We start from the raw sequence: 24,611 nt of genomic DNA, 5'->3' as shown, positions 1-24,611 counted from the left end.
GGATATTGTGCACAAATTTCCATTAAAATGTCTCCTTTAAGCTCTTGTAGATGTAACAGGACACATTTTTCTGAGTTTAAGTGAAAAGTTGTTTTAAAGTGGAGAATGTGGGAGCTGTGCGGTGCACTTTCACACACTGTTGGAGCACTATCTGCCCCTCAGTCTAAAGCTCTACTTGTTATAAAGATTGTGAAGGTCTATCCTACAAAAGCTTAGGCTTTTATCGAGCTTATGAACCAGAAAAAGGACAAAAAGGACACTTTTATAGTTTCCTGGCTGAGATGGATTTTTTCCTTGAACATTCAGTGTGAGATTTGAAGTGTTTACACATACAGTATTTATCTTCATACATCAGCCTGTGTTGTCTGAGAACCAGAGCAAATTACAGAAGACAGTGGATTACATTATGGCTCTGAGCCCAGATTCACAAGAGCAGAGGTGCTAACCAATTTGATTTTGAGCTCAAGTTTGACCCACCATGGATTTTTGAAGGTGTATACATTTTAGTATTGAAAAGATCATGCTTTTAATATGTACTCATTTGGGTGTCAAAGTTCATACCTGTGGCTGAGTAAACTCAAACCTTAACTCCCAAATAGAAGGTCCTGAGGTTGAATACGCTCTGATCCTTTCTGTTGGATTATTGGTTTCCTCACAGTTCAGATGCCTTGTTTTGTTACTAGCTAGAAATAAGTCTTTGTAAGCCCTGTGATTTTTAAATTCCTACCACACTTAAATATAATAAATAAATAAAATGAATAATCATGTGTAGGGACAAACTATTTTATAAAATGATTGTGTAAACTCATTAAGAATTCCTTGTAACCTGATTTCGCTGCAGTAGAGCCCTCCATGTGGAGCTGACTGTGGTCTGATTTTGAGAGACAGCTCCCGCGGACAGCATAAAGGAGCACTGTTATTTATTTTCTGCACCATAGAACCCAACTTGTTCCAGTCAGCGCTCCCATCTGCCGATCACTGATCATGTCAAACTGATACATCGATCTGGCGCTAGAGCACACTGTACTATGATACAGTCCTTCCAATGGCTGCCTTTAATAACCTCCCTCTGTCATACTGTACTGCAGTCAGACTGTGCAGGGTATCTTTAATGACTTAAAGATATATGACGTAGATTTAATAGCAGGGATTTAATTCTGTTGTTTTGACAGGGTCTTAACTTTAAAAACTAAATTTTAACATCATAATGATAATTATCACAATATTTACTATACTGTTTATTATAGTGCTGATGCAGATAAACTGTTTTGGCAGAGGCAGCAAACACAGTTTGTTGTTATGCTGATGCTGATAATCATGATGTCCCTGTTGATTATAGTTTGTGTTTTGTGGGATTTTTAATCCACATATATTTATAAATGTGTAATCTGTCTCATGAAACTGCTTTACTTTGATGAGTCAAGTTTCTTTTGCTGTTTAGATTTTTACAAAAGACCTGGCAAGAGTCATACTCAGTGTTTCTGACCTGTCATTTTTAGTGCAGTGGAAGAGAATAACCAGCCTCATGAGGAAAGTACAACTGGTCTCTGAACCAGCTCACCGAGAGCTTCCTGATGCAGCACTATCTAGCTCCCTACCTGCCTGCATAGTGTTATTAATAAAAGCTGGCAGTGCTGCCCTGTGCCGCAATATGTTGCCAAGTAATAATGCGTTTTGTCAGAGAGAGGAATATGAATGGGTGTGTGTGCACCTCAGTGGGGGAATATTGTAGCTTCCAGGGCCCTGTTGTAATATATGAGGGACCACAGAGAATATCACAACTCTAAAACATCAATTACCTCTCTCTCTCTCTCTCTCTCTCTCTCTCTCTCTCTCTCTCTCTCTCTCTCTCTCTCTCTCTCTCTCTCTCTCTCTCTCACTCTCTCTCTCTTTCACTTTTCCTACTTCTTTCTCTCTTTCCCTCCCTCCTTGTCCCACTCTATGTCACTATCCCTCTCTCTCTCTCTCTCTCTGTGCTGTTGTTGTTGTTTATGTTTCTGCTCTCTTTGTCTCTCGCTGCAGTAAATACAATGTAACCTTGTCATCAGCGTCCCCTCCCCCTCTGTTTCAGTTTGACAGTGAAAAATGCAGCTGCGAGGAATAGCAAAGTGTGTGCGTTTGTGTCCATGTTCCTCATCGCTCTCACTTTCATACTGTTCAGTATCAGTGTGCGTCTTTGTGTGTGTTATCAAGTAATATATTGTGTTTTGTCTGTGAGAGGAATATAAGTTTGTGTGTGTGTTTGCGTCAGTGATTTAAAGTTTGTGTCCTTCTAGATATCTTGCAGGTGTATATAGTCGCCTTTTTTTCATCCCCATATTACTCAAGCATATCGATGTGGCTATCATCCACACAGTTGGATTCTGCACATTCACTTCTTTTAATCTTCCCATTCTAACAAAACTTTACTTTAACCCTCAAATCTCCCATCCACTATTTGTAAGCAGCAATGCAGCACTTTATACATTGTTTATACCATAATATAATGCATTTTTCAGGCGAAATAAGATCTTTTCAACCTATTTTAAGTGTCCATTAATGTACAAATTTGTCTCATATGAAGAGTTTATAAATAGTGAATAAACAGCTCATACGTTTTTTTAATATAAATAATGAATTAACTGTAGATAATTAATATTTAAATAAGTAATATTTTAAATTACCTAATTGTATTATGAAGTCTACCATTCATTGTCTGTTTATACACAAGCTACAGATTGCTGCATAAGAGAAGTTAATAGTTGTACATTAATAAACAAACTGTCTTTAGTTCTGCTTGCAACTACATTATAATGTATGTGAAAACCATTTGTTAACTGAGTCCTTAAAGCATTTTATTTAAAAGAACATTTTGTTTTCCAATTCAAATGAACTTGTAAATGTTATAAAATCATGTTTATTTTTTTAATTATTCTTTCTTGTTTTCAAGATACAGCTTTTCTAAACTGTCTTGAAACACATAAAAACAAACAAACAAAACTTTACTACACCAGCAGATTTACTCACATTTTATAAGATAATTAAGCTTTTAGATTTAATTATAGACAGAAATGACTTGATAAGATGAATATTTTTTCTAATGCCCAGTTTCCGTGTGTGTTATGTGCACATGTGGAGGCTTGCTTTCTCGCTGCATGTGCCTCACAGACAGAGTACCGCGTCTGTGTGTGCATGAAAGATATTGTCGATGTCTTGGGAAAATGCACATCAGCCAACATCTACACAATAGCATGTCATTAATCATACGAGGCCTGTCCTCTGCGACCCCAGGCTGTAATTTGTAGAACCTTTAACAGTGTTAACTGTCCTGTTTTATGAGCTCTCCACTAATACTCAAGTGCAGAGATAAATCACCTCAACACTTAATCCAGGACTGTATTTTGGAGTCGGCTGTGCTCACTGACCTGCGGAGAGTAGGATGAAGGGGAATTGGGGCAAGAGATGGAGCAGCAGGGAGGCTTGCTTGTATAGACTGTCCTGTATCCAGACAGTTAGAGGTTGGTTTCTTTCACAAATCAGATTTATTTCCAGTAGTGTCAAAGCATTGTTCAGGAGGACACAAAATATTGTTTGTGTCAGTGTGTGGTTTAATGCTTCTATGCATTTCAATCATCGTGAGGAAAAAATCACATTCCCTGGTAGACTGTTTGCAATTTGGGAGAGGAAATGCCTTTAAAGAAAGCCAGGGGCTGTACTGTGGTATGGACTAGAATGAATAAATGAGGTGAATGCATGAGTTAGTTATAAAAACACGATTTGAATGAACAGCAGCTTTTCATAAATACAAGACCACCTACAATATGATTTTTTCAGTAGCCATCATGGAAATTAAGAAAGACAAAACACTCACATCAGCAGCTGATTGCAGCTTTTCTGGATTTTTCCTGATAACTAAAACTTTCAGTGACCTGCTGGACTGTCAGTTGAACACAGTAAGTGATGGTGATTTAAACCTGCTCGTTTGTGTTTTGCTTAGGGTGTCCCTGGAGGTTCGGGCTCCCCTGGCAGAGATGGCCCCCCAGGAGCAAGGGTAAGACATCAATTCTATTTATTACTGCTTATGCAACAGTGTTCCTTTTTGACTCTGTTAATAGTAGAGCATTATGCATCTATTTATCTACATTACAGAGATACAGTTTACTGTATGTAGATGAAGATGCTGTATATAGAGATGTAGGAAATGTATTTTTATTTAATTTTGATTCACGTAGGGTGTAAAAAAAAAGATTTTTAGAGGTGTGACTCAAATTCATTCGTTATGGTGTAAATAAAAAAATGATGGGTAAATCATAAATTAATTGATATGATACAATACAAAATACACCATCGTTACTAGCTAAGGAAGGTGCTCTCAGATATGACAAAATACCATTTGAAACAGTTTTGAGACAAGAAATGTAAGCATGTTCCTGTCCTCCTAGAAATACACAGAACAATCAAGAACATACAGTATACATGTTGGAAGACAAATTATTTAAATTATGCAATTATTATGCAATCCTTGTAAAATGACATTTATCAATATAATATAATATAATATCACTGTGAAGAGAAGTAAAGCTCTGGAGTTATAGATCTTATATTAGGTGAGATTTTGTGTTTATGCTTATGTTATATGCTTTTTGTAAAGATACACTCTTTGAATGTTTGTAGTGATTATGAATTGAAACATCATCTGTTTGGTTTTATGTCTCATCATAAACACAAACAAATGAACGCATGGTTTTATTTATGGTTTTTATGTCTCTTAATAAAAGTATACATTTCTGCCATATCTGTTGAAAGTAGTATAGACTTCCCGCCTTTGAACACAACACTGACAATAAATAAGATCCCATTAATAAAGACTCTGTGATACCAGCTGTCTGTAGTGGAGACAGACTGACAGTAGGCTGAGATTTTACAATACCCAACTGGGCTGTAAATACCAAAAACAGAAACACGGCCAGAGTGTAATGTGTAGGCGAGCAGTAAGAGGTTTAATCCAAGGACATAATTGATAACAGAAGAGTTTTGTCCTGGCCTGGCTTCTGATGAGGTGGAATACTCTACACATAATCCATCTGCTGTCTCTGCACTGGCTAATGGGAGAGCAGACGCGCAGCCCCTCAGTGGTAGTTTTCAGAAGAAGGAATCGTTTTCAGGCTCGTCATGTGGTTTCCTTTAGGACAGTTGTGTTTTGGCCGGAGTGTCTTCTCACCATGCCAGATAGGTTTGGAGTTCATGAACTTTTAGTGAAAAAAGCATTATCTCACACTGCGTTTTGGTTTGATTTAAGGTGCCAATCAATATCACTACATTGTAAAACTGCACCTGTATTAAATTCTCAGCCCCTTGACTTATGTGGTTGTCTAATTGAAGCGGCAGTGTGCTAAATATTGAGAAGTTTTTGGATTACTGGAGCAACTGACTGTAAAAGATATTGTCAACAATGCCAATTCTGGTGAAAATTTCAGATATAATTAAAGAAAATATGTGAAAATGTTTTTGGTTTTACAAAAATCTTTCTTTCACATCAACTGGATTCTCTAAAAACTGCCTTGTCACAGCTGAAACCAGAGCTTGAAAAGTTGACATTTTGGAGATACAAGGTTTTCACAGGAGCCATCACACTTTTGATGATATCTGTTACTGCACATTTTGTAGGGAGTGAAAAACAATGACTGCTGTACTGTATTTACTGTTATGCTCAGCAGCCAAAATAGTAGCCAAAATGAATACTTTTTGCCTTGTGCCTTTACCTCTCGTAATCACTCATCTCTATCTCACTGCCACTGCAGTGTCAGTGTAAGTCTGAATGCAGCAGATATAGACACATGCTCACATACGGCTTACAAGCGATTGAACTAGTGTAGACATATTTGATTTTTTGTGTGTAATTTTTGTGACAGGAAACCTATAATTTAATTAGATGCATTGATCCATTTGTTACCTACAGTTTTATTTTGGTAATAGCATTCAGTTTTGCAGCTGAAAGGCAGCTGATTGGATATTACTTCTTCTGTCACATCTTTTACAAACAATTGATGATATCAAAGAGTGTGTGTCTTCATTTGCCCCAGCGTCACTAGCATCCAGTCCATTATCCAACATAATACATTTGCATTAAGTGGCAACCACCTTAATACTAAAAGCAATGCTTATTTGCCTTAAGACGGTCACTAAAGACAGCCACTACAGAGCACAGTGTTGGAGTGACTCTGGAAACTCTAATTTGATTTGGCATTACTTAAAACTTTCCCCTCTCGTTGACCTCAAACTAGCCAAGCATTTATTTAGACTCTTCTCTTACACTGACTGGAGGTGTAGAATCTTAATAAAAGGTTGAGGGTAAAGGATGAAACGGCGTACTGCTCATAGTAAAAGTTTATCTTTCTCCATAAGCGAACACTTGGTGACAGCGGCAAAGGAAAAACTCCCCTTTTAACAGGAAGAAACGTCGAGCAGAGCCTAGGTGGGCGGCCATCTGGCTTGACCAGTTGAATGAAAGTCCACAAATAAACTATTCTTATGTTGAGTATTCATATATTTTTCTACACCCACACATTTTTCAGGTATTTCTTTTATTCACTGAGCCTTTTATTATTGAGCTGTTATCTACACACTTGAGCTTCTTGTTGGTGTAAATGGGATTTTCTGGTTTTCAGATTCTCTGGTTATGTAAGGAAAACACCATCTGTCTGTCGCACCCCATCAGTCCAACAGTAACCAATGCAAGAAGCGTACACCAGTTTAATTATAATGGAAAATAAAGCTTGATTGTACATTTTTAAACACTTCACAGACATTTAGACCCATTTAGCAGTGCAATGAATACTCTTCAAATTTTGGGAATTTGCCAGTGTGCACTGTAACACACCCACACTCACAGAATACAGGGTGTGCTTACTAATATAATTATGGAGTGAAATCACGGAAAATTATTTATCAGGGACGAATATTAGCAGCTATAAATTGGCAGATGCATCCCCTTTGCAGCACTGATTCTGACAGGCTTCCCACATTCATATTTCATCAAGATGCTACAGACCTGCTGAGTATTTCATACATGTAATTAAAGAAGCAACTACAGGAAAAAACACAACAGTGGATATGTTTGTAGAGTCACAAGGAGCTACTTATAATTTCCATACAAAACAAAAAACATCTCAAATCAGTACTTTCATTGCTGCAGAATTAACAGCAGTGTCACTCTTTGATATTTCCTGCAGTGTGCTCAGGCTGAATTTCCTCTAAATGTGTTTTTTCTGTGGATGCATTGAAAGCAGAAGGGAAGGGGACACAGTGAATACTGATAAAGTCAATTTACCACGGGTTATCAATGCAACCGACATTTATTTGACAGTGATATATAGAGCAGAATAATTCCAATTGAACAGTAATTATGAGCATAAAGTGCTTTTTAATGCTTGTGAAACTTTGTCTAATGGATTAGGAATTTATCCCAGCTGCTAGTCTGTGTCATCTGATGTATGCAGAACAGGGAAAGCAGATCGTCCTGCGGTGGTTCACTGTAAAACTTATCCGCATTAAACTAGTCCACTGGGCATATACAAAAACATTTTGTGAGGTGTATACTTGCCAAAAATAACCTGGCTTACAGTAAAAAAGAACACAAGTCTGGCCAAGACTGCTCTGAACGGGCCAGTTTGATCAGTTGAAACAACAGTAACCGTCTCCTGGGTGCTTTATTTGTCCGTATCTCAGTGAAATGGATCAAGGAGCGCCATAAATCCTTATTTTGTCATTGATGCTTGCTTAACAGAGCTTTTAAAACTGAGTAGATTTAGCTTTTCTCCAAAATTCAGGCCCATAAAACAAGTTGGCACTCATATAGACCCAAACAACACATGTCCATCATTTTGGCTCACAATTTTATATTTAAGATATACCTATGAATTGTAAATAATATAAGACTGAGAAGGTACAGCTCTTATGAAATTTGCACTTATGCATCCAAGTGCACCTCCTAGCCCTTTGAAAAGAAAGTTTAATATGAATAAAAAGTTCTCAGGCGATAGGTCAGACTGTAAACTTGTTGCAGCTCAGCTTCCAAAATATAACAGCAGTGATACATTTTCATGAGCCTGAGTCCTGTGAGAGAAGGCAGGAGGCTGAATTTCTTATTTGAAACTAAAATAGAAAAGGCTTAAGAATGTCTTTATAGTAATATAGCCGATATTAAATGTGTTTTTGTGTTTTTGCATTTTGCTCCAGCACTAGATAGAAAAAACATACATCATTAAAGTAGCCCTGTTAAAAATAGATATTAGTGTGATTTACTGTTCTGGGGAGTGTTTATAGTGTGACACTATAACAGGTTGACTACTGCTCCATGTGGCCAGTGGCTTCCTAACATCACATCAAATGCTTGTTTTGTTATATCCGCAAATTTTTTGTGACCTTTGTGTCTAAAGATTCTTCTCGGTCTAGATGAGCCTCTGCTCAATCTGAAAGGGCTTCAAAGTAGCATGTCACATTGTGTCACATACTGGCGGAGCTCTTGAGTCATACTCATGCATTTGTTGTTGTGTAACGAATGCAGATTTGGTTGTGCAGTCAAACCGCTGGAGTTGGAGGGTAAAGATTGCCTTGAGAATTGAACTAAGCTTCTATGAGGAGCAATTAGGATGTAATGCCACAGGGAAATTTCTCACACTCAAAGATATGCCCTCTTTGTCTCACCTAATGGGATTAGAAACCATATAAGCAAGACATAACACACTACCAGAATATGCTTGATTTCTTAATGAAAAAGCAAAGTACAGCATGTGTTCTTGCTCCCTTTTTTTTGTTCTTATGTAATTGAATTCAAATATCTAGCAGCTTGTATCCTCTGCTGTGTCATATTTTTTGTTCTTTTAGCCATTTTATTGAAATTCTTGGCTTGTACCTTTTGCGCAGGCTGAAATAAAAGCCATATAAGGAGCGTGTCCATGTTGAAAGGGCATCAACCTCAGTGTGTGACCACAAAGTAAGACAGACATCCAAGCTGAAATGAAAGGATTAACTGAACCTCAGGTTGAGCCGCTTTTCCCAGGCTGATGATAATTCCAGTTTTCAAATAGTCTATTAATAGCACAGAATTTGTACAATTGGGCTGACCAGAAATACTGAAATACAGTAAAGCCATCATCATGCTATTGTATATCATGTTATTATATGTTATATTTTAACAGGAGAGACCTACAAAATTGTTATAGGTATTAATGTTTATTTATGTGTTCTCTTAAAACAGTAGGAGCCCGGAAAAAATGTTAAACGCTTTTAAACACTCGAGACAACTAAAATGAAGGCAAAAAAGTCTCAACAATCGAGAAGAATGTCCCTGTTTTTTTTTTACAATCTGCCAAAGAGTAAAGATAAAATCAAACATAAAAGTGTGATTGGAGGTATGTTGGCAGATTTAGAGCCTGGCCAGTGATCAGCAGAAGCAGCAGATGCAACAGCTAGTGAGTTTGGTTTCCATTGGTGTCCTGTTTAAATAATGTACGTATGTTAATTGTATTAGAAATAATGTTACTGTCTGTTTAGTCTGGAGACATATAGGAAATCCCTCTGGCAATGTAGGAAGGGATCATGCAAAACAGACTTAAACCACAATTATGAAAGTGCGCCTCATATCTAATTCACTGAGTATATTTTCTCTGCTTCTGTCTCAGGGTCTGCCGGGTAATAGTGGACCACAGGGACGACAGGGACCTCCTGGACCCATTGCAAGTCTCTTTTTTTTTCTTATTATTCTCAACTTCGTTTTCTCTGGCAGATCAACCTGATTAATGGACTGACTGACCCTCTCTGCTTTCCATCACCTTCCCTCTTGTGTGTTTGGTTGCCTGTCTTTCTGTAATTTCCGGTTTCTCTCTTAGGGATCCCCGGGAGCACCTGGAGCTTCAGGACCAGGTGGGCCATCGGGGACTCCAGGGGATCAAGGACTTCCAGTAAGTGTTTTTTTTAACCCTTGTACAAATAATAAAGATTTGTTTGCATAGTTTTAATAGGGAAATGTAAAGCGACTTTGAGTTCCACATAAAACGCTACATAAATGTGATTTATTATTATTATTATTATTACATTATCCCTTTTGAGTCTGCCCAGGAGAGTTTAACATAACTTTCCCAAATTAACAATGAGAAAGACTTCCTCCAACTCCCTCTTTACTCTCCTTCTGATTTTAAATGTTTTCCTCCGATGATGCCTATATCCAGCCTATATTTACTGTATTACCATACAGATTAGATTAAATATAAATAACATTGGTGTTTGGTTCGCTAACAAGGATCTCCCTTTTTGTCCTGTTCCACTTTTCTGATTCTTCTTTATCATATGTTAATTTATTTGCCTTTGTTCTTAACTGGAAACAGCCTGTTAGTATTGAGACATTCCAAATAATAACAACTAAATTTAATTGTGAGCCTGCAGTGAAAATAAATGTGATCTTTAAGATTATGCAAAAGATAAATCTTCTTTCACTTATCTCATAATGGATGTAAAATAATATGTTAAAAGTCAAGATGTTAAGGTTCAACTTTGATTTGGAACATAAGAACACTTTGCACATCCATTTCATAAGATAAGTGTGCAGGAGACGGACAAATATATCAAAAGTTGCTAAACAAATTCTCCCACACTGTCTTAACTTGTAATGATATTTCCCTGATGAAGGTCTAGCGAGAGTTCATTTAGAAACTTTTCAACTTTGATTCCAAAAGTAGAATGAGTCAACCCACAGAAGAAGGAGAAAGATGTGAAAGTGACATGACGCAGAATAAATGATATTGGTTTCCTAACTTGGTGTAACGCTAAGAGGAACAGACGATACTGTGATGTTAGTGACAGCTAATCTAGTCTCGGGTTACTTAACCGAAACTCTCTCACACTCACACATACAAACACACACACACACACACACACACACACACACACACACACACACACACACACACACACACACACACACACACACACACACACACACATATGGCAGTGAGAGATCACATCTGCCCCATCTGAGATGTAGACAGCTGCAGACGCCTCGCATGAACATACACACATGCAGCAAATACACACAAATGGGGAGGAAAAAAACAGATCTCACTTTCCTCAGGCTTAATCTCTTCAACCTTTTCTTTCAAGCTTCACCTCAACATTAAATTGCTTATTCAGTCCCTGGTTTGACCTGTGCAACCCTTCCCTAGGTTGCTGCTGTGAGAGAATATTCTTCTTCTTAAACAAGTGGTTTTTATCTGAAGTAGCAGGCATCGAAATCTGCAGGGAAATTTAGCATTTTGCTTTATCATGCCGTGGCTGACCTGAAGAAACCTCAAAGAAATGAGTCCTACTAGTTTTGTACAGAACGGTGCCACACGTCTGTCCAGCTGCAATCATAAATGATTTGAAGGACAGTGGATTTATACAGAGGTAACCACTGAATTACTTAAGTAAGATGTGTGGACTTAAAGCTCTGTCCGCAAATTCCTGACCCGATGTCCCAGCATCTAATGTGAAAGCCAAACTGCTCTAAGAAAGAATGATGCATCTGGAAATGTAATGCTCTCTATGTCTAATATGCATAAGTCCACATTATAGAACAGGACAAATTATTGATTTTTGTAACTTATTGATTTAGTTTTTATCAAACATACACGAAACATTCAGAAATGTGGTTTCCAATGACTCAAACACCTGAGGGTTTTTTAATTTATCTTGCTTGACTTGGTAGCGAGTGGCCATGTGTTTGCCAGTTACAAAAAAAAAAAAAAAGACAATCTCCTTCTGACTGTTGTATCAGTCCACATCGAAGTGCTGCTGGAAAGGAAAGACATCATAAACGCACAACCCTCTGTGGATGAACTGTAAAACATGTTGAGTGAAAAAACATTGCCTTTACTTGGGACAGACTGTATATACAGGGCACTGTGGGAAGTTATGCTCTGATTAAATAATAAAAGAAATCTGATTTTTATGTCTGTCTGATTATTGAATTATTATTATTATTATTATTGTCTGATTATTGAACTATTCTTATGCTCAGATACTTACTTTGGCTCGCCCTTTGTTTGATTTGGTTTTCCCATGTCACCCTGATAAGATGGTAGACATTTATATGCCCAGGAAGACTAAGGCGATCCAGACAGACGCATAGAGGAGATCCAGGAGAAGACTTTTATTGTCGAGACCTGCGGCCCAATTCAGCAGCTGTGTTAAATGTTGGCACAGGATTTTCTATCATCTGCAATATAATATCCATATGATATGACAGGCCTGCACACACATCTTCTCTGTCCACTAACTCAAGCTCACAAACACACATCCAGCCAGTCAGTCGATGGTCAAGGACATGCTTTCCCCCAAGATAAACAAGCCTTTATTCAAGAAGCTGTAACAGCATCAAACTGATATTTATCATATCAATGTGTGGTTTGTCTGGCCAGGAAATATTTATGTTCTCTGGATTACTATGCGTTACACACTGATATGCATTCAAAGACTTTATGTGCTTGGCAGGTTTTGTGTCTATGTTGTGATCATATATGTATCTTCTGTGCTTTATAGTGATGGCAGTAGCAGAAAGCAAGGACCATCTAAAGCACAGAGATTGCTTTCTGTTTGTGGGCACACCAGCTTTGGGGTTTATGTGGGTCGCCGTATTTAGGATCGAAGAACGTGGACACACTTTGTCAAAATTTAAATGCATTTAGATCAGAGTAGAAAAACTACAGGGAGAGTGTGTGCAGTGCAGAAAGAGTCATAAAGAAAAGGGGAGGGCATGGAGTGTAATGGGGTGGGGACATTAAAGAAGAGCGATACAGCGAGAGGGAAAGAGGGATGAGCATGTCTATTTCTGAGTACACATCCCAGGCGAATGTTTATTCTCCCTCTGTGCTTTTATGTTCCAGGGTCCTGCTGGTACCAAAGGAGATAAGGGAGAAAGAGTAAGTCATTCCCTACACACACTTCAACCGCTGTTTAGAACAAATCAAGTTTTACTGCTCTGTTTTGCAGCGAAAATATTTTGCTGAAATAAAACTCCAACAATTACTCACTAATACTTCACACCCTTGTTTTGAAGAAAAACCAAATTACTCTCCAAGACACATTTACTGTTTCTAGTTTGTCTGTGGCACACACAATCACTTTATTTCCCGCTTTCAAAGCCTCAACCCCATTTAGAGCAAACCAAATCAAATCATTGTTCATGGTTCAAATTTGCTGCAGAGCAGGGTCTGTATTTTTGCTGACACAGTAGCCAGGCCATCACTGCCAAGGGCTTGAGAGACACGCAACTTGCCAACTTGAATCAAACCTGCAATTCCTGTTTCTGCCGCATTTCATGAACTTGTAGGGACATTTGTACCTTGTTGCAGTTCATTTTTCGGTGGGAAACTCAACATGAAAGACTCGGAAAAAAATACATGACAGGATTTTCTCCTCAGTGTTGTACATTTGAGGCGGGCCAGTTGTGAATAAAGCTGGTTAGTATCATATGGTGTGCATCTGCCCTATGATGAAACTCATTTCACAGTCTCAGAGTGACTTGAACAGGGGAAAGGTAAACTAGCTATTTTTCCCTTATATATTTTACTGTATACACCATAGTCTCTCATTAAATGTTAATATGATGATGAGTGCAAGGCAAAAGAGGAGACTGTGAGCCTTATGTTTGTTAAGCAGTGATGAACATCAGTTTATCAGTTTTGCTTTTGAGCCTGCATCTTATATTAAAGGTGTGACCAAGTCAGCTTTAAAGGACCAGTGTGTAGGATTTGTGAAATTTATGAGAAATGCGACAGTCCCTCTCTAGAGCCGGTTTGTGGTTTGTGCGTTCTGGCCTACTGTAGAAACATGGTGACTCCTTGGAAGAGGACTTGCTCCCTATGTAAAGGGCTCATTCTAAGAGAATGAAAACAAGTTTCATTCTCTTAGAATATTCTTATTTTCAGGTGATTATACACTAATTAAAATATACTTTTGAATATCATATTTCATTTCTACCAAGTCCGTTCTGCTAGATGCCACTAAATCCTACACACTGCACCTTTAACATTTTAAAACACACGTCACTAAAGTTACAGATCTAAATATATAAGTCAAGTCAGAACAATCAATGACCTGGTTATTACCAGGAATCAAATAAAACCTTGTTTTTTAAACAGAATATTAATTTAATAGGGTTAAAAATAAACTTTTATCAGGTAATTACAAAAGAAATTCAGAAGCTTGAATACTTTCAAAGTATCAACTCTGTGCCAACTCTTGTCTCAGATCAGCAGATTCTAGATTAAATAAAAATGATGGCCTATCATGCATCAAACTAAGTCTCAAGAAAATCTTCAGTCCGGGTTTAGTCGAGTCTCACACACATTCTGCTCCACTCATAGTTCAACACATTAAGACTTATTGGTACTTTCCAACAGCTACCGTCATATGTTAAGTGATATTAAAGGTTTTGCAGTGAATGATTTTATTCCTTTAAAATCCTAACAGATATTACCTCAACACTAATGAGGACACCAACAGTTGAGTTTGGTACATTTCCCGCTGCTAATTCCTGCAGTCAATTGATTTAAAATGTGTGATTATGTAGAATACAAACACAGTTCAGAGGAATCACTGTCAAAGTCAACAGGCTATGTCCAAATATTTTATATCATTACATTTTTATGTGGATTTAATTGTGTCATTAACAATCAGTCTCTACTTTGATCTGGTAAGTGTGCTATCTGTTTTGGCCAGTATAAACATGAGTAGCGTCAGAGTGGGGAATAAAGGTGGCACACGCTCATTAAAACACCCACACCAACACACGCCCACCAATTTATTAACCACTTGTCTGGACATTTATGTTCCTGTGGTTGCTCAAATAGAAAAGTGGTTGTGTGATATCACATCCTAAGAGCCTTGTGTTTGTTCTGCAGGGTGATGTGCAGTCCCAAACTGCAGTGCGTGCAATTGCACGGCAAGTATGTGAACAGCTCATCCAGAGTAAGTAATCAGCAGTAATCAACACAAGCACTTTATTAAGTATCATTTAGTTGCTCAAAATGTCTCTTGTGACCTTTACTCTTTTCTCTTCTCTTCTCCTTCACAAATAGAAACACTCTCAAAACACCTGACAGTGAAATCTTAATAATTTCAAACCTCTCCTCTTCTGTGTCTCGCAGGCCACTTGTCTCGCTATAACTCCATCCTGAACCAGATCCCCGTCCAGTCTTCAGTGTCGGTCCGAACAGTACCTGGACCACCAGGAGAGCCAGGTCGAAGAGGCCTCCCGGGACCTCAAGGCGAGCAAGGTCCTGCAGGCAGACCAGGTTTCCCTGGTACCAACGGCCAGAACGGACGACCAGGAGAGAGAGGTGAGAGAGAAGGATGTTTAAGGACATGTGTACAAAATACTGACATAGTTATTTACAGGATGAGCAACACATGTCAAGACAGAGACAGACAGAGGAAAAATATACTTTCCAAACATACGTATCATATTCTCTCTGTAATTCAGGCTAATCAGAGTCCATCTTCAGTTCTTCACTGTCTGTGTTGTGTCTAGACACTATGATTACATGCTCTTTTGTTATAAAAGCCCCAGAAACAGTGGGGAAACATTTGAGTATGCATTATACTCTTACTGCACTGAACAGGTGGTAGTCTAAACTAAAAAATCAGATGACAAAGAAAATATGGAGTGCAGTTTAAGAGAACCAGATTTCTTCACAATAGGAAAGTTGTACGTCCTATGCAAGGAAGTAGGTCAAGCAGCGTTGCAGCTGACAACCCAATTTCATCTTCACATCCAACATATCTGTGTCTCCTGTTGCCGTCTGTGATAGACCATAGCCAAGACTGAAACTGTGATACTAGTGTATAAACTTTTGTTGCTGTGATACAATTCTACAACCTCTTCATCAATAGCTAGGGGCTTTGACTGTGAAGAGAACTGAATAAATCAAATAAAAAAGTCTCCATTGCTGCAGTTGGACCTTCAACCTGCCTGCTTGTTTGCTACTTTCTGTGGTCTGGTTTCTTCTCTGACTCACCAGACAGGCTCACAGTTTGGGTCAGAGCTCCCCTGAGGTTCAGTCCAGGCCAGAAGACAGTGACTCCAATATCCATGAGGTCATTCCTTTGCCACAGGCCCACAGAGGAGAAACTGACTTTATAAGGCAGTTTCATCTTCATCGCCTTCATTGCTAAAACATGCAACCCACTCACTGGTGTTACATATCAAATGAGTCTGCACACAGAGGTTTAGGAAAGCTGAGAGCAGTCGAAGCGCTGTCAGGAAATGTCCAGCATGGTTTCCTCCTCCTCTGCGGTACAGACCTTTGATTCTCCCCAATAACATTTATGACCTGGAGCTACTGGTCTCACATACACACACATATACACTTCACTGTTTTATGAGCTGAAGTGAAACTTGAGTTGGCCTAATATTATAGAAAGATGTATGACTTATTCAAGAAAATTGGACACATTATTATTATAGCAGGTGGTTCATGTAGAGCTGATAAAAACAAAAATCAGGAGGAAAACTGCACTCAGGCTTATTCAAGAAACCAATTCTTTATGTAAAGCACAAAGTCTGTGTTCTGTTTTTCAGTAGGATTTACAAACTCAATTTACAAAATCATCCTGAAATGAGACATGCTATTTGTCAACAAGTAGCCATAATAAATGGAGAATATCACAAGCTGCTAGCAAAGGGCCACACACACAAATGTTTTCTCCTCAGCATCATCATGATTGCTTCCTCTGATGCAATTGATTAAGACAGGCATAAAGGAAGCCGGCCAGAAAATCTGCAGATCACTAGTTTTATGTGGTTGTCTAATATTAAAGTGAATGAGAGATATTCCATTAGGTCATTCAAACAGCTGCAACACTGGACAGCGACACAGAGCAGACTGAGGGTTTATCAGACATTTTTTTAGACTGACTATCCAGGCATAATTTATCCAGCACATTTTCGACAAATATTTGTAATGTAAATACTGCTGATATGATGGTCCAGTGGTTGAAGAAGTACTCAGATGCTTTACTTTATGTAAAAGTACCAATTCAACAATGTAAAAATACTACATTACAGGTGAAAGTCCTGCATTCAAACTAATTAACTCAGTGAAAACACTCATCCTGTAGGGAAATGGTGCTAACGACTGATATATTATTGCATGATTAGATTGTTAAAATGTATTTTAATGTTAAAAATTGATTATTGATCAATTCATAAACAGCATTTTACTGCTGGTAGTTCAGTTTGATTGTTCCCAAACGGGGGTTCGGATCCCTTCGAAGGATCAATTTTTGAACTATTATCTAATATACTGGATATTTTTTCCTCTTTGGGCCTCAAATAGTTATTTGAATGAAACCATGTGAGACGTTTTGAGGAGAAATCCCTCTTTGGTGGATCTGCTAACAATTCATTGACATTTGAAGGGATCACAAGCCAAAAGTGTTGGGAGTCATTAGTTTAATCTTTATCTTTATGTGTTGTATTTTATATGTTTATTGTATGTTTTTGTCAAATATTAATGTGAAAAGTAACCATAGTTGTCAAAGAAATCTAGTGGGGTAAAAAAGTAAAATATCTGAAGTATAGTGGAGTAGAGATCTAAAGTAACATAAAAAGAAATACTCAAAGTACCTCAAAATTGTACTTGTATGCAGTCATTAAGCAAGTGTACTCAGTTGTTTTCCACCAGTGTAATAATCAATACTGCTGGCAGACCCTTTATAAACCCTCAAGGGGCGGTGTGTGTACCAAAAGGACAAAAGTGAGACGTGACTTCCACCTAAATGTGAATCTCTTTGAACTGTCTGTGTTCCAGGACTGTCAGGAGAGAAGGGGGAGAGGGGGAGTCCAGGTGTTGGGAATCAGGGACCTCGAGGACCACCCGGACCTCCAGGTGAGACAGAAAATGTTGATAAGCACAACCAACTGAATTCACTGGTTTTTATTCTCTTTCCAGGCTGAAATAAGGTTTCAAGGCGCTGCAGTTCCTTGAGAATCTGACAATTTAGCAGCTTGATTCTGTTACTCAACATTCTGACTGTAACTGAGCTGGAGCTACTGTGCCGTGTGGCGTGTTTTTTATTCTGTTTTCCGTGAACAAAACCCAAAACGTTTCAAATATTGAAACAGTAGAATTAAATAGCAAGGAGACTTTATGTGTTTTGGGTTTAGTTAACTCTCTGTTGAATCTCTGTTCGAGAAAAGCAAACAGGCGTTTTGGACCATGAATATAATTCTCTGTATTGATTTTCCCTGTGCACTGTGGAGTTTGAGGTTTGTGTTATGAAAATATGTCAGTGCTGGGATTTTCTGTGTACTGTTGTGCGATCAATAATCACAGAACAAGCTGACGAAACTCCCTGGAAACTTTTCTGTGATCAGATAACTTTAAAAAAAAAAATCCAAAAAGAGAGTAGAAATCTTTTTTAAGAGAAAGCTACAGGGGAGAGCTCTCGGTCTTTGTCCTCTATGCTTCTCTGGAATATTTTTCGGATGATAATTTTAGACTTGGCAAATGAAAACACCCCCAAAATATTGATTTTATATATTTTCTGACTGCTGAGGTGAGTCCCGATGGTTCAGATTCTCCTTTGTAAACATAAAGCAGAGCCCTCCGGCTAAGAACTGTTATTCCTGCACCTGCTGTCAGGAGATTCACTATCGCCTCCCTGATCCAGAAATGACAAGCAAATGTTTGCTGCCACCTAATTTTTTATGTCATGTTGTTACAGCAGCAGAGAGAGGGATTTAGGAGAGATTGAAGAGGTGATAGTACAGTGACAGGATGTACCCTGGATGCCACACTTTATTTTCCTCCACTCTCTCTCTCCTTCTTATCCCTGCTCACCAGGTGCTCCGCTGTCATCATACAAAATGTTTACTGATCACTGACTTCATGTACTCGCTCATCTCTCCACACAAACTTCTCCTCCTCATCCTCAGGCTCGCCAGGTGAAGGACGAACAGGCAGCCAGGGCCCTAGTGGTCGGCCTGGTAACCCAGGGTCGCCAGGGAGACCGGGGAATCCGGGTACCGCTGGATCAGCAGGCCCACCAGGATACTGTGACCAGAACTCATGTCTGGGATACAACGTTGGAGGTAAGCAGCAGCACCCAGATGATATTTAAGCCTTTAGTTGATGCTTTAACACATGAAACTGAACATAGATGTTGTATTTGGGTCACGGCATTGAGTGTAGACACATACACACACACACACGCACGCAAACATATTCACATCAGTTAAGTTAAATGTCATTCCCAAACTGGGAGGCACTGAGAGGCATTGAAGGAGTGCCTGCATTACCAGGAAAAATGTCGAGTGGAACAAAAGCTAAATTTATCTGATTATATTTGGGAACAAATAACAAATAGGAGTGCTGAGCGTTGTTTTAGAGAGTCATTCAAATTCAGTATAGCAGAAGAGCCTTTTGTGTCCCAAAACTGGCAGCTTGGGCAACATTTTGCATTTTTTTCACTCACTTAACAGAAATGACTGATTAACTGACAAGTTCCTGTTTATCTTATAATAATCATAATTTTTTGACTTCAGAAGGACAGAAGGAGTTTGGGAACCATTGCTGTAGACAAGTTAATAGGAAGCCACACTGGCATTGAAACAAAAACAACATCTTGGCTGGAATATTTTTCCTGAAAATAGTCAAACCACAAAATATTCAGACTTTACTAAAACATTCTCGGCTGTTTGTTTAGACCTCATGTTGTCCTTGTTTGTCCTTTTGCAACTGAGCAGGAATTCAGTTCTGTCATTTTACACTTTTAAAAGACCTTGTTCAGAGCAACCGTCGATGTTACTACTAAAGAAATTTATTTTATTCTTACATTTGTTAATTTATTGACACAAACTTAAACAGTTGAACCCTGCCTAGTCTTTCCATCTTATAAAGCCTATTTTATAGTATGAGGCACTGAAGTATTGTTTTCACAGTGACAGCAGGCTTATGAGGCTCATAAACTCTCTCACAGAACAGCAGAGTAATCAGGCTTTTATAGTTGTTCCACTGTGAAGTTTATACATTCATGTCCACACTGATGAATTAAGAAGTCAACTGTGTCACTGACCAGAGCTATTTGTCTGTATTGAGATCTTATAAAATATGGTTTACGCAGGACACACACGCACACACACACAGAGAGACAAACACACTGGGCGTCTTTGAATATTCACACTGATGAGGACCTTGTAGGGCTTTAATTTTTCTATTGTCTTGGGTCATCTCTGCAAGGACATTACACATCTAACAGCGTCTGACAGGTCATCTTGATGATTTATTATCTTCTAAAAGTAGCTGATGGATGAGACATTACTTCATCCATCACACAAATTTATTTTATATAAATGGGTTCCAGTCAGAACGTTTTTTTTATTTTGTTTTATGACTTCAAAGGGCCTTTCTTGTTATTCTGAACTGTGCGAGGATTAAATGCTGCCTCCATGGCCACTTAAAAGGAAAATTGCAATTATAATATACAGTATGTGCAGTACATTTTTCCTTTCATAGCAACCCAATTTGGCCTTTAAGTTTGCTTTGTTTCTCTTTGTGACCTCTAAAGGGATAATTCAGGTTACTAATGTTTTCCTACATATTCAATCCCATTGTTGCCTCTTTTATTTATGTTTCTGTTTGCTCTGTGCTTGGTGAACAATGAGGTGTACAAGATGTCAATAGAGTCAGTGTCAGTGCTGCTGTAAGACAAGGAATGGAGTATTTAACCTTTATTAACCAAACGAAAACAATTTTCTTCATGTTTTTATGAGTTATATACACAATCCCTAAAAGGTTATTTTTCTACTGCCCTGACTGTATGTAAACAAATACTGTAGACAATAAACTTTAATTAATTCAACTTCTTAAAAGAAAAAAAAAAGAGATTCCTGCACGCTTAGATCTATGCAGTATTTCACTTCATTTGGAGCCTTTGGTCTATCAGACCTTCATCAGAGCATAAATAAAGTGAAAAATATTAACATTTATAATTAGTTTAATCAAAGTTCTTCTAAGTCATGTGGTGAAATTCACAGATTAGGTCTTTTGCAGAAAAGTCATTCTCATACCTGCCCAGCAAACAGCTGACTATTAGTTTAGCAGCAAGATTGAAAAGAAATGGCTAGGCTGACTCTGTGTTTGTGGTAACATGGCTGTAGCTTCATATTTAACAGACAAACATGAATGTAGTCCTGATCTTCACATGTCACTCTCAGAAAAGAAATAAAAAGTATAATTTTAAGGAAGTAAATAGTACTTTCATATCACAGGTCTCATTTAATAAGACATCATTTCACACTTGTAGCAACAATGTAGCTCTCCACATGCTCTGAATCACCTTTAAATGAGTGTATTTTGGGTAATATCATGGTGTATCTGATGGTAAAACACCGCAGCGTGGTATGTAACTGCAGGAAATTGCTTCTCACAATGTTCAACTCAGCTTTTCTTGGTATTCACTGAACACTCATGTTGCACTACTGTTTCCTGTGTCAGAAATCTTTATTTGTACTTTCTTTCATACAGAAAGAGAAATAGAGATCTGACACGTGTTCTGTCTTTCCAAACATTTCATATGAATGTTTTAATATTTATTTGAGCTAAATTTATTATAAGAATGAAGAAGGGTGTGTCTTTTCTTCCTGTAAAAGAGGAAAGCACATTTCCAACACTAATTCTTCTAACTCCAACACCAACAGCTGGGAAAGTACTGTCGGTGCGGTTTGAGAGGTTTAACCCTTTGGTGTTGATATGTTTTCCTCCTGATGTAACATCTTCTCTCTGACCCCGTGTCCTCCCTGTGTTCCCTTCCCTCTGTCTCTTCCTCTTTCTGACTGAAGTTCAACAGGACTATGGGAATGATTATTGAGGAGCATTCTCCAATCGTCCTCCTCTCCTCCTCCTCCTCTGCTCACCTCCCTCCATGCCCTGTAAATAAGACTAGAAACTGAGGAAATTGATATATTCAATGACTCCCTCGAGGCATCCTTATTTCTTGGGATGGATAATTACTCCTGACCCTGGAGTTTAACCTCTATTCCCTGCAGCAGCGTTTTTTATTTTTTATTTTGTTTCTCTGGAGACCTTCATTTTCCAAATTACCTTTCTTGCAACGTACACACATTTTTCTGTAAAATTATCTAGAATTTTAACAAGCCTGAATATTTTAATTCACCTAATCTAAGTTGTAGCAGTTAGAAAACCATTTTAGGACTTTGAGCCCCCATTTTGGTCGAGAACCTCACACACTTGATTCTGTGATTCCTTGTTATGAATAGAAACTGGATTATTTTCTATCACCATTGATAAAATAGGTTTGTTTATTTGGCTGTTTCATCACTTGAGAGTCTCAGAGACAAAACTGGATTTGCTTACCTTCCCACAAGACCAAAAAAAAAAAAAACCCTCAATGCTGCTGTGATGATCCCCACCACTGATGTCAGTGCCATCTGTCAACAAATACTCATGCATGCGACACTTTGCTGCTTCAGCCTCCACTTCACCCGGCTTCAAGCTCAAATCTCTTCAAAGCTAATCTCATCTTTCAAAGCCTGATGAATCAGCTAACTAGTGATGAGTTGTTGTGACGCTGATTGGCTGCATTCATTACTGAACAACCCCTCTATCTGTGCATTTCATATAAACTGGGGGGAAACCCATGTTTCACCCCTGATGTGATCCAGGTGTGATCTTTTAATTTCTGTAAAATGATCCAATCTGGGCAATACAGGGTATAAAACTTTTTTCCCCCTTGAACTTCATAACTCACGTCCTTACTAACCCAAGCTGTGGGACGAACCCAAGGAGCTCATATCATTACTGCTTAAAAACACCAACCTGTGCATGCTTCCCATAATTGCCCTGCTTCTGCTCAAACGTCCTTGTTTTGTAAGCTTTTAATACCACGTTGCATCTTAACTGCTCCTAAACAATGGTGGTGGTGTTACAAAGTGAAACCCGTAGTCCCAAAACCAGCTTTAACCCCGCTCCTTGCTCACCTATCCATGATTTTATGTTAGCTGTGATAAACCTAGAAACATCCTCTCCAACTGACCCCAAATATCCCACCCCAGTCCAACCGCTGCCTCACGGTGGCTACCAGCCCTACAATCCGCCCTACAACCAGCCATACAACCCTGCTGCAGTGGCTTACAACAACGACCAAGGAGGCGAAGAGGAGGAGGAGGAAGAGGAGGACCAGGAGAACCCCTATTATCGCGGTTACCCACCTCAGTACTACCCCCAACAGCCCTCCCTGCTGGCTCACGGTCGCCAAGGTTATCGCTCGAGCCCCACCCACTCTGAGGACGTAGAGCTGAGGTCGCCGGGCGTCGTCAGGAGGTTTTCGCGTGATGTAGTCGTTATAGAGGAGAGCAAGGAGGCAGGACTTAAGAGGATGAAGGATGGACTCACCTCAAGTGCTTGAGCCCTGCACGCCGCACACAAACAAATCAGACACTGACACACAATGTCCAAACCACCCCCCCCCCCCTTCTTCTCCCTCCCTGTGTATCCAGTGGTTTTCTCCACTTGGTGAAACTATGTAAATATCTCTGCGGACTCTTGTACAATATCTCTGTAAAAAGGGGGGGTCCGAAAAGTGCCTGATCTATGTTAGCATCGTCCAGTGGTATTGTAAAGGTAAGACCATTTCTCTCATCTTACAGCTGATTTCAGGACTCAACCCTTCTTTCGTGTGAAGTTGCATGTCTCCTTCAAGCCAACCACTGAGTGTGTAACTGGACACGTGCGTCTCATGTCGCTCGTATGTAAATTAGCCAGATGATCACGGATGATGAGCTGGTACCATTTGTACAGGCTGCTTTTTATAATGACGAAACATGTTTCCCCTGCTTCCATGCTGTCTTTACTTCATGTGTGTTAATGTTTTTGAAGTGATTTCTCCGTATCGTGTTGTTTGCTTCTCTTTGCCAGTTTTTAGTTTTTGTTTTTGGCTGAGCTAATATTGGAGTCCCCCCCCCCAAAAAATGACTGTAGAAGCAGATGCATCAAGTTTCTATTACCTTAACACTGTGCAACACTCTTCTGTTCGACTTCTTACATTTTAAATTGTAAGTTTTCTTCATGGAGAACATCAGGTTACCAGAACACTAGTATGTCTTTTCTGTTGCGAGCCAGATCTGAGAAATTATCAAGATGTGTGCTGAATTTCAGAGACTATTCTGTGTCTTTGTGTTTTGTGTAGCTGCCTCCGTTTGTTGTTTATTGTTCTTATGCAAAATAGGGGCCTGCTCACTCTGGAGGCTGTTTGCTCACTGGTTGACCTCTGACCTCTTGCTGGAATAAGACCTGGATCCAGTTATTATTCAAAACACTCTGTTGCTTCTCTGTGAAAACCAATAAGGAGTGACCCACGCAAGTGTAAACATTGCCTGTCCTGCACTGCAATCTGAAAAAACAACCACTAAATGTAACCAAAAGTTGAGCTGTTGAGCCGGCCCTGTCAGAACGAGGAATGTGTATCCCCACCACGCCCCTTTAGTATAATATGAACTTATTTATTTACTATTTTGTTTGCTTTTATAATCAATAAATCTGTAATGAGACTACAAAATTGTGTTTTAGGTCATT

At 38.8% G+C, this 24,611-nt stretch overlaps 1 protein-coding gene across 1 annotated transcript in view; it reads left to right on the top strand.

Annotated features, from left to right (window-relative positions):
* The window catches only part of col14a1a (collagen, type XIV, alpha 1a), a 142,279-nt gene extending 117,705 nt beyond the window's left edge, over positions 1-24,574 (top strand). The window contains exons 40-49 of the mRNA XM_062422444.1: positions 3,977-4,030; positions 9,663-9,716; positions 9,870-9,941; positions 12,900-12,935; positions 14,919-14,985; positions 15,165-15,356; positions 17,829-17,906; positions 18,956-19,111; positions 23,093-23,163; positions 23,200-24,574. Of these exons, the coding sequence (XP_062278428.1) occupies positions 3,977-4,030; positions 9,663-9,716; positions 9,870-9,941; positions 12,900-12,935; positions 14,919-14,985; positions 15,165-15,356; positions 17,829-17,906; positions 18,956-19,111; positions 23,093-23,163; positions 23,200-23,445 (1,026 nt within the window). The 3' untranslated portion in view covers positions 23,446-24,574. The remainder of the gene's footprint in view (positions 1-3,976; positions 4,031-9,662; positions 9,717-9,869; positions 9,942-12,899; positions 12,936-14,918; positions 14,986-15,164; positions 15,357-17,828; positions 17,907-18,955; positions 19,112-23,092; positions 23,164-23,199) is intronic.
* The last annotated feature ends 37 nt before the right edge of the window (positions 24,575-24,611 follow it).

The sequence above is a fragment of the Scomber scombrus genome, chromosome 7 (genome assembly GCF_963691925.1).
Source record: "Scomber scombrus chromosome 7, fScoSco1.1, whole genome shotgun sequence".
Taxonomy (NCBI): Eukaryota; Metazoa; Chordata; class Actinopteri; order Scombriformes; family Scombridae; genus Scomber; species Scomber scombrus.
The sequence above is the reverse complement of the archived record's forward strand: the minus strand, read 5'-3'. Positions and strand labels throughout refer to the sequence as shown.